We start from the raw sequence: 11,073 nt of genomic DNA on the forward strand, positions 1-11,073 counted from the left end.
GAAAAGGATAACCAAGGAATGCTATGAACAACTCTATGCCCACATACTTCATAACCTAGATGACACGATGGACCAGTTTCTAAAAGACATAAGCTGCCAAAACTCAGGAAGAAATAGACAATCTCAAGAGCCTACATTTATTTTAAAAAATTGAATCAATAATTAATAACCTTTCAAAACGTAAAGCACCAGGCCCAGATGGGCTCACTGGTACATTCTACCACATGTTTAAGGAAGAAATTATACAATTCTCTACAACTCTTTCCAAAAATAGAAGCTGAGGGAATATTTCCTAACTCATTCTATGAGACCAGCTTTACCCTCACACCAAAACCACACAAATACATCACAACTAGCCTCTGCAGGTAAAGAACCAATTTCTACCAACCAGATAGAACTTCTTGAAAAGCTTTTACGGCTTTCTGAAAGAACATCCTCCTCTCAGGACATCATGTTTTATAGCTGGCCAGTCACTGAACAATAAGAGAAAGCCACACTGGAGGCCTTGAAAAGGACATATACCTAACTCTATAAGAAAAAAGAATCTAGTTTCTGCAATCTTCCTTTCCTAAACCAGCCTTCTCAAGTTGTGTTCTATCCAGGTTTGGGCAAATTCAGTAAGTAGACAAGAAAATAGCTAAGAAGAGAGGCCATCAGGAGACTCAAAGAAGGACCGGCCCATGGCTCACTTGGGAGAGTGTGGTGCTGATAACACCAAGGCTGTGGGTTCAGATCCCTATATAGGGATGGCCGGTTAGATCACTTGGGAGAGTGCAGTGCTGACAACACCAAGTCAAGGATAAAGATCCCCTTACCAGTCATCTTTTTAAAAAAAAAAAAGGAAGACTCAGAGAGCTGTGCAGGAGAGTAATGGACCACATCACTCCTCACAAGGGCAAGAGAACACTCTGGAGAGAATCCTTGTGGAAGTGAGGCCAGTGCTATCTGTGTGTCCACACAGAGGATAGCCAGGCAGAAGGCTATCAGATGGAGAAGGCTGTCCCAACAGAACCTTCCAGAATAACTCTAAGAGTCAAGTATAGGGAAATTGCTCAAAGCATTTAGCAAATAAGGGTCAGACTGGCCCAATAGGACAAATAACTGTGATCTATTCAAGTGACACCTCAGAACTCCATCTAAGAAGCAAGTGGCCTTTAAGTATACGAGATGCAAAAGCACTTCCTTCCTTTAAAACATCCAACAGCGAGATATCTGGCAGCTAACTCTCCATTCCCGAACCCACGCAAGGTTGTGTCTACCACAATGAATGGAACTTATAATTCCGATCTTCTCGTTGATCAGGTAGACTCCTAAAACTACTGGAACAAGAATAAACCCCAGAACAACATAAAACCTTAAAGCTAGTTGCTTTTGTACATGGCCCAATGCTCAATACTTCTTGTCCTCCTTCTCTTCCAATCATCCCACTGTACCTCCTCAATATGTAACTGATAATCCTGCTCTGCCATCTCTCCCCCACCATCCCAATCCTCAAAAGCTTCAATGAATGCAGGACTGTGAAATTCATTTCTGTATTTCTCATGAAACCGACACATGGCTTCACACACAGCACGAGCTCAATAACTCTGTGAGAAATAAATATATTACTCCCACAGTGTCTATCAATGCAGTATCTAAGCTGCCTGGAGTAGCTAGGCAACGCTGGGGATTAGCCCGGAACCAGGCAGTGACGGCTGGGGACATGCAGTGGAGCTGCTTTCACTGCCACAGGACTTAGAAGAAAGCTGAGTTTCTTTGAAAGAAGATATCATGAGGAAGGCAAAGAATAATCAAGTGACTGATATTTGTGACTGTGATACAAAGGGAAGCAAATGAATGACAATGTCCTTCATTCTTCCTGAATGTGAAAAAACTAGACAACATGCTCCAAAACAATGGAAAGCCAGAAAGAAATGGTAGTGCCACATTGCACAATCCACCAACCCCCCAAAAAGAGACACCTGGGTCCCTTTCCTCATTATTCACTTTGTTTATTCACCGTATTCCTGCTTTGTGGCAGATACTGACATGGCACAAGGACATGGAGATGAGAGAAAAGAGCTCTGCCTTTAAAGAGCTTGCAATCTAGCAGAGAAAGAAATATAAACATGTAATGAAATGTTGTGAATGCTATGACAGCACAAAGACGAGATGATGAGAGGAAATGTCAGGTGTGGCTTGTCCAGAAGCTGAATGGTGATAGATAGCAAGAGGTTCACCAGGCCACACAAGATGGGCAAGGAACTCCTGATGAAGGGAGGAGAATGGGCTGTCGGGAGGAGGAAGCCAGACTCAAATGGCCTGCAAGAAGACCCACTGAGCACTTCAGCATGGTCTCAGACAGGGGTTGGTAAGAGAAGTCTCAAAGTCAAATCATAAATGGGCTTGTATTCCAGGCTAAGGCACTTAGACTTGTCATGGAGGTAATGAGGCTTACTGAAGTGTCTGGGATTATAAGGAACCACTGAAGAGTCTGGGAATAACAATGAGCAAGGGAACAATGAAATTATGTTTCAAAAAGATCTGGGAGCATACAGACAAAGGATTAGAGGGAAGAAGAATGAAGGCAAACAGACTATTATTTCAACATTCCAAGCACCTTACCTATCACAGGTAAACAAAGAACAAAAGCAGTCATAATGAAATGTCAAAGATGGATAAGAAAGATTTGAAGGAGGCAGAATCTCTAGGTCTTAATAAAGGCCTGGATTTAGAATGGGGGTCAAAACAAAAGCAAGGGAAATCAGGTTTCTGATTTTGGTTACCAGTTGGCTTTACTGGTAACTTGCATCAGAGCAGTTTCCAGGGCATGGTAGGAAGAAAACAATACCACAGCAAGTGAGGAGACATGGAATATTAGACAGGAGAAACAATGACTATGGGGCTAGGAAAGGATGAAATCTTGCAGCTATCAAATACTTCATCTCACAGGGATCTTTTAAGAGTTACTAGGAGAAACTTAGTGATACTGAGTTGCTCTGGAAGAGACAGAAAGCACTAGACTGTATAAATATATGGAACTATAAAGGAAGGCTGGATAGTTCAGCTAGGATAGTTTTGGTAAGGTTTCATTGTCCTGTTATGTGGATACAGTTATGATATATATTTTTTTTTTTTGTCCTTTTTGAGACCGGCCGCACCGCACTCAGCCAGTGAGCGCTGCGAGCACACCGGTCATCCCTATGTAGGATCCGAACCCGTGGTGGGAGAGCTCCCGCGCTCCCAGCGCCGCACTCTCCCGAGTGCGCCACGGGCTCGGCCCTACAGTTATGATATTTTACAAGTTCCAAATGGCCTTGTGTTTCTCTGCCCTAGATTCTCATCCACGAAACAGGAAATTAAAACCCAACCTTTCTTTCTTAGAGGCTACACTGCTTCTTCCTTCTGGGGAAATGAACTTGATCAGCTCCAAGAAGGGTCAACACTCTTCTCTCAGAAACAGTCAAGCTGTTACCTAACGAACAACTGAAAGTAAAAGAACTATTCAAAATAGTGGTTCACACATTTGGTTAGTACCCAAAATTTGAAAAATGCTGAAAGGGATTTAATCTTCAGCTCTTGGTCTAACAGTAATAGGACTATTTATAGTAATTATAGAAATTAACAAGAAGTAGTGATTACTGCAACTAACATTTATTAAGTACTTTGTAAGCACGCTCTAAATACTCCATCGTATCTTGTTTAATCCCCTTTGAATAACCCTGACATACACACCATTACATTATTCCCAATTCTTGTCACTGATGGAGGACCAATGAAAAGGAACTGATTTTAATCTATTCAGTCCTTATGCCAAGAATCTAGCTGATTGCTGTTGGTAGAATTACAGGTGATTTTTCTCTATCTCTATTATCTATAATGTTGCTTCACTATCTTCTTTATTCAAACCAAATGCTCTTTATTATACATAAAAAAACTAAATGCTTTCCTTAAATAAAAGATCCCTATGAGCTCTTGCTTCTTCTTCTTCACTTCCCTGGCAGGAAATAGTAGACGAAAGCTGAGGTACCAACGTCATCAGCTGGGGCACAGGACAAATAACTGGAAACCAGAAGAAATTTGATTTCTGATAGCCAAAGCACTACTAAATGGGAGCCAAGCACCAATGTTTCAAGGTATAGAAGCTACACAAGCCAAGAAGACTGAACAATGCCAACTTGGGACTCATAGAGCAGCCTGAAGAAGCAGGAACTTAAGGAGTGCCAAAGGCAGACCACAAAGAATGCAAAGTGGCAAGGCATTAGGGGGTGGGGGGTGGGGTGGCAGAGAATGGAGGAGATGATGGGACAAAATCTCAGAAGCAGTGCAGTGGTTCCTAACTATACTTGAGTCACAAGCTACCTTGAGAAATTGAAAAAAACTCCCTCCCTAAAAAATTCACGTTTACACAAAATTTTGCAAACAATTTCATGGGATTCACAGATGCCGCTCAGAAGCAGTGCAGTGGTTCCTAACTATACTCGAGTCACAAGCTACCTTGAGAAATTGAAAAAAACTCCATCCCTAAAAAATTCACGTTTACACAAAATTTTGCAAACAATTTCATGGGATTCACAGATGCCTTTAGGGGTGGATGGATCTCAGATTAAGAATCCATAATAAAGCATGGGCCTAGCATTTATAGTATGTTACTGTATGGGTGTTAAGTATCTCGAGAAGGAGACACAAAACACTAGTAATATCAGTTGTCTCTGGGGGAAGTACTAGATTTTTCACTGTATAGCCTTCTGGATTTTGAACAATGTGAATGAATAAAGGATTCAAAAGTAAATTAATAAAAGAGCTCTGCCATAACCAATGGTGCCTTCAAATGGCTGAGACTACCTAGTAAATGTCCCTAACCTATTCTAAGAAAAAGAGTATAGAAAACACTGACAAACCTAAGCCTATGGGAAAAGGTATGAGAAAAAGCCTTGAGCTTGGGATTGCTGCTAAAGGTATTAAATGTTATAAACAACAGATGCAAGCCACTGTGCCTGTGTGCAGAATCATCAGTCCTATGATATAAAAATACTCAAAATACATGGGGGAAAAAAAAAGAGTACATCAAAAGTGCATCAGTTAAGGAAGAGAATGGGCTGCTACCTACATCCACAGCCCCAAGAAACACCTACCTCATCAGGCGTATCCTTTGCATCAGGCTGTGTGGCAGCCGCCCGGCGGGCAAGATTTCCAGCGCGAATGTTGCTGAGGTTGATCTGCCTCTCAGGAGGAGGCCCACCACGAGGCTGTCCTCGGACAATGATGGCACACCCTGAAAGGACCTAAGCAGGGAAAAAAGAGAAAATTAGTGGTCTGGAGGTAATATCACCATGATGTAGGCTGTTCACTACTGCATCCCCAACATCTAGAACAGCATTTGGCACACTGGAGGCACTCAAATATTTGTTGAATGACTAAATGAACAGGATTGTTTTTAATTTTATAAGAGAAATACCTTCAGAAAGTCTTGGCCAGAATCCAAAATGATGGGCCCAGAAATACAAATAGGAATTAAACAAACAATAGAAAAGTCATAAAATAAATAGACTGGGGTAAAAAGGCATGTGAAACATGGAGATTAATGACCTTTGTAATTTCATCCCAGCAAGCACCATCATTTGTGTTCTTTTCAATTATTAAGAAGTTAGTATCTCCATCCACACTTTCCATTCTAGGATTGAAGCAAACAACAGAAGGCTTAAGAAAAGAGGAAGCTGAAGAAAGAAGACCTACACACCATCCCGGAAGAACTGAGCATGCCCTAGGCTAATGTGGAAGCATTTATCCACAGCCCAGTGCTTCCGCTTCCCTTGCAGAGGCCGAGAGAACTACAGTAGTACTCTAGAAAGCCATGCCCTAGATGATTGAGACAAAAGTTTCTAATAAGCACCTTAAGGCTCCCAAGCACAGTAGGTCCTTTCATCTCTCTAATCAAAGATGCCAGGCACAGAAACCACTTGCAACTATGAAAAGAGCTCTGAAGCTCACAGGTATTTGACTTTAAATTATTTGCAGGGGAGAGAAGAGAGGACTTCAAGTGACAGAAGGGATCAAGGGGCATACAGAAAAAAATGAAACATGCTATTCAAATAGTCTTTGCTCAGTGAGGTATGATATAATGAACAGGTAGGCTCCAGCACTGACTTCACAAGATCTGAAAGACTCTTAATTTCATGCTTCAAAACAAGAAATACCTGCTGGAAAGGTTAGTAGATAGAAGGTTGTAAGGTTCTGTCAATGTAGAACGCTGCTTAGACAAGACCATGGAATTCTCTGTAAAGGAATAATACTTGTAAAGGAAGCTGAATCAAAGGAAGAGAGAAAGGAGTATGAAGGGAAGCGATTCCTAAATATAGCCACTTTGCTGACATTTCTCCCTCACCTCTCCACCTTCACTAATGTTTTAAGTCATGAAACATTAATATAAATACACAAGTGCATTTAAACCTACATGTATAAGTTAAAGAATAGGAAAAGGCCACAACTGAGTGACCACCAACCAAGTTAAGAAGTACAACATTGCCAGAACCTTGGATTCCCTCTGTGAACACCCCTCCCTACTTGCAATCCCTCTTCCCAATTCCCGCTGTTACCCTGACCACTGTGATAATACGTCTCTTGCTTTTCTGTACAGTTCATCTGAGTATACATCCCTAAGCAATATGGTTTCATTCTTCCTACTTCTGAACTCTGTATTAAGTGAGTCTACTGCATGTACCCACCAATGACTTGTTTCATTTGCTGATTTTGTTTGGTGAACCTCTTCCATGTTGATTTGAAACACCACAGTTCATTCATTTGCACAGGTGCATAGTATTCCATGGTATAAACATACCACAATTTATTTATCCACTCTACTACATTTTTATGGAAACTCTATCAAACAAGTAAATACACACATTCCAATTTTTTTTTTTTTTTTTGTCTTTTTTCGTGACCGGCAACGGATCGCAACCCTCAGTGTCGCGCCCGTACCGGACCGGGACCGGCAACGGGATCGCAACCCTCGGTGCTGCCCCCGCACCTCGCTCAGCCAGTGAGCGGCCGGTCTGTATGTGGGATCCGAACCCTCGACGGGAGTGCTGCCGCGCTTCCCAAGCGGCGCACTGTAGCAGTGCGCCACTGGGCCGGCCCCACACATTCCAATTTTTAAAAATTAGCGTTCTGATTAATATCTTAATATGCCCAACACCTTAAGCACATAGACCTTGGACTAAGTCACTCTTCCCTGACTATACCATAAACAAAGACTGTCTTCCTAATCCAGTACCAAGTCATGCTCTTCATTTTTATCCTTTCTGATCAACTTATCAGCAATTAAACTCTAAAACTTCCAACCAAACAACCTCGGTAACAGCCTATCCTGAGAACCCATGCCCTGGGTATTGTCCCATTCTAAAAAGACAAGCTCTCAAACAAAACAAAGCCAACAAAAACCAGGTATACCACAGCAGAGGATTCCTAAAGTTTCTGAATGAGAAGGGCCAAGAAAGAAAAGGAAAAGAGCTTAGATCTGACCCATTTGTAGTCAATTCTGTCTCATAAGTGGCAGAAACAAAACACACAGCAAGAATAACATGCTGTAGAATACCTACACTTGACATCATTCATGCACAAATTCCAAATGGGGCTGAGGAAAGCTAAGCTACCTACAGCACACAAACCAGATCATCTGTCTCCAGTGCCTTCTCCTCAATTTTAGTCAAATTTTCACAAAAAGTAATAAAGCACTCCCAGGAGACCCAGAACCGCTTGGTAAAGCCTAGATGGAAAAGTTAAGTCCCATTTACAAGAAAACTCACCTTAGTTGACTAAGGTAAACTCTGATGAACGTTGACCCAGCCTAGGAAACTATCCTTGTTTCTCCACTGAAAAGCTCAAGAACAGAGTGGCTGATGAGAATGCCCTCTCACTCCTATACATATGAGAAAGGAGTCAACTCTAACGCCTCTGTCTAGTAAACTAGATCCCTGGGGGCAATGGGTCTACAACTAGTATCCTGGCCCCATAAAGGGCTTTGGCAAACAACCTTACACAAAATTATACAGTAATTGAGCTGAACTTGTCTGTACCCCTCCCCTCTCCTTGAATGCTATTCTGAAGACTACTATCAGAACTTCTTTGCATTACTGCACCAAAAATGCCATTCAGACAATAGTCAATGCTTGAATTAATATGAGAGAGATGATTTTTACTTCATAGGCTGCTCTATACCTTTTATACTATTAATATACAAATGCAAGCAGCAGTCACCAATTCAACTTCTTAAGCAGCAAGAATAGATTCCTTGTGGCAGGCATTGCTATTTCTATTCCTCCAGGAGGAAAGGACTGACGTGTATGCTTCTTTCCTCCGCAACTCTCTCCCCCGTCATTTGGCCATTGCCTTGGTGGAGAGGTAGGACAAGACTGTGTCTGCAGACAATTATCGAAGGAAAAGACCTGTTTCTGTTACAGAAGAACTAGTTTCCCTCCCACTATCCATAGGAACTGAAATTGTTCAAAACGCACTACACCTCCTTCTCGCTCTCTCCATTTCATCTTCCAAGCACTGTTGAACTCCCTCCCCCGCCTTACTTGTCAACAGTCTTTTTTTCCTTTCTGAATTATTATTATTATTTTATTCACTGATTGATTCATTTACCCATTTATTAATTTAACACAAACTTACTGAGTGCCTACTATGTACCAGGCATTGTTCTAGGCAAGCAGCATATTTCGGTAAAACAAAACAGACAAAAATTTCTGCTCTTGGGGAGCTGACATTCTAGTGTGGTGGACGGGGGGATTCAGATAAACATTAAACATCATAAGTAAATAATAGATACCATTTATCAGAATTTTAATTTCAGAAGAATAATGTTAAGATTGAGAAGAAATTGTCATGGGTAATTGGTCTCCCAAAACTGTACTGATTCATGTTGAAAACTTTCATGGATGCAGTAATTATCCTTAATTGCTAATTTATAGGGCATAGAAAGCAAATCAGATGGTTACTGCTTTATCCAATTTTATTAATAAAATGACATGTTCTAGAGAAATGATCTTAGGACTACCTGATACAGCAGGAGGTTTGTGAAACCAGCTGTCACAATGAGTCAGTTTGATTGAGGTTATGGATTAGACATTTCTCAGCTCTGCCGATAAAGGTTACAGAGGGACGTGGTGTGATTCAAAGGGCCTGGCTTCAGGGCACAAGTCAGACAGTTAAAAAGGCTGAAACAAGGCAGCTGAGAAGAAAAATAGGGACTCAGACTACTCAAACCCACTTATAGGTTTACTGAGAGATTTACCTACCGTGAAACACTATATGGGCAACCATTAAAATGTTGCCCAGCAACAGGACCGCCATATTAAATCTTCACTAGATTCTGATAAATGATTCGGTATGTTTAACTCTTTAATCCCCAGGCCACTGACATGAGATGACAGAAAACTTCTTATACAAAAACCTTGCTACACTATAGTTAGGGCAAAGAAAGAGAGGGCAGAGAAATTCATAAGCATGTCAATAAGCCAACATTTTTCCCCAGCCCAAGAGCAAAAATCATCTTGGCCTGAGAACGGCATCTTATCAGCCCTGCAAGAAAGACTAGCTTAACAGGCATACCTGAGAGACTGGTTTCAGGAACTCCCACAGATACCAAAATCTAAGGATGCTCAAGTCTTTGATATAAAAGGGCATAGTATTTGCATATAACCCACACACATCCTCCCATGTACTTTAAATCATCTCTAGGTTACCTATAACTCCTAATACAATATAAACACTATGTAAATAGTTGTTATACTCTATTGTTCAGGGAATGGTGACAAGAAAAAAAAAGTCTGTACAGATGCAATTTTTTTTCTGAATATTTTTTTTATCTATGGTTGGTAGAATCCATGGATGCAGACCCCACAGATACAGATGGCCAAATGCATATAACAGGTATACTATAACAGTAATAGCTGCCAATTCGAAGAACCAATATAAAGAATGAGGGCAGACATCTGATGATGAATATTACAAAAAGAAGGCCCACAACAAATCCACACATTTATGGTCAACTGATTTTCAACAAGGGTGCCAGGATAATTCAATGGGGAAAAAGTAGTACCTTCAACCAAAACCTGCTGGGACAACTAAATATCCATATGCAGAAGAATGAAGCTGAACCTCTACCTCATACCATATATAAAAGATAACTCAAAACGGATCAGAAATCTAAATGTAAGAGCAATGTAAGAAGAAAATATAGGTGTAAATCTTCAAGGCCTTACATTAGGTGATGGTTTCTTAAATATGACACCAAAAACACAAGCAACACCAACGACAAAAGATAACTTGGCCTTCAGCATAATTAAAAACACTGTGCTTCAATGGACACTATCCAGAGAGTGAAAAAACAATTTTGCCAAGCATATATCTCATAAAGGTCTAGCATCCAGAATAAAGAACTACTATCATTCAACAATAAAAATACAAATAATCCAATTAAAAATGGATTATTTATCAAATAGATATTTATCAAAAAAAGAAACACAAATGACAGATAAGCACATGAAAAGATGCTCAGCAAAGAAGCCAAATAGATATTTATCAAAAAAAGAAACACAAATGACAGATAAGCACATGAAAAGATGCTCACGATCATTAGTCATCAGGGGAATGGCAATCAAAACCACAGTGGCATACCACCTCACAGCCACTAGGATGATTGTAATCAATAAGACAGACAATAACAAATGTTGACAAGGATGTGGAAGAATTGGAAAACTCATACATTGCTGATGGTGAAGCTGCTTTGGAAAACGATCTGGTAGTTCCTCAAAAGTTAAACATAGAGTTACCATATGAAAACAGTATGGTACTGGCATAAAAACAGACACACTGATCAATGGAATAGAATAGAGAATCTAGAAGTCAGCCCATACACCTACAGCCATCTCATCTTTGACAAAGGCACCAAGCCTATACACTGGGAAAGAGACTGCCTCTTTAGCAAATGGTGCTGGGAAAACTGTATATCAATATGCAGGAGAATGAAACTAGACCCACACCTTTCACCATACACTAAAGTCAACTCAAAATAGATTAAAGAATTAAATA

General features: G+C 40.6%; 1 protein-coding gene across 1 annotated transcript in view; it reads right to left on the reverse strand.

The window, feature by feature from the left end:
* Nucleotides 1–11,073, reverse strand: part of SND1 (staphylococcal nuclease and tudor domain containing 1) — a gene marked incomplete at its 3' end in the record, with an annotated part of 49,269 nt that overhangs the window by 14,664 nt on the left and 23,532 nt on the right. The window contains exon 2 of the mRNA XM_008582787.1: nucleotides 5,115–5,264. Within this exon, the coding sequence (XP_008581009.1) occupies nucleotides 5,115–5,264 (150 nt within the window). The remainder of the gene's footprint in view (nucleotides 1–5,114; nucleotides 5,265–11,073) is intronic.

Source organism: Galeopterus variegatus, unplaced genomic scaffold (assembly GCF_000696425.1).
Source record: "Galeopterus variegatus unplaced genomic scaffold, G_variegatus-3.0.2 Scaffold2724, whole genome shotgun sequence".
Lineage (NCBI taxonomy): Eukaryota > Metazoa > Chordata > Mammalia > Dermoptera > Cynocephalidae > Galeopterus > Galeopterus variegatus.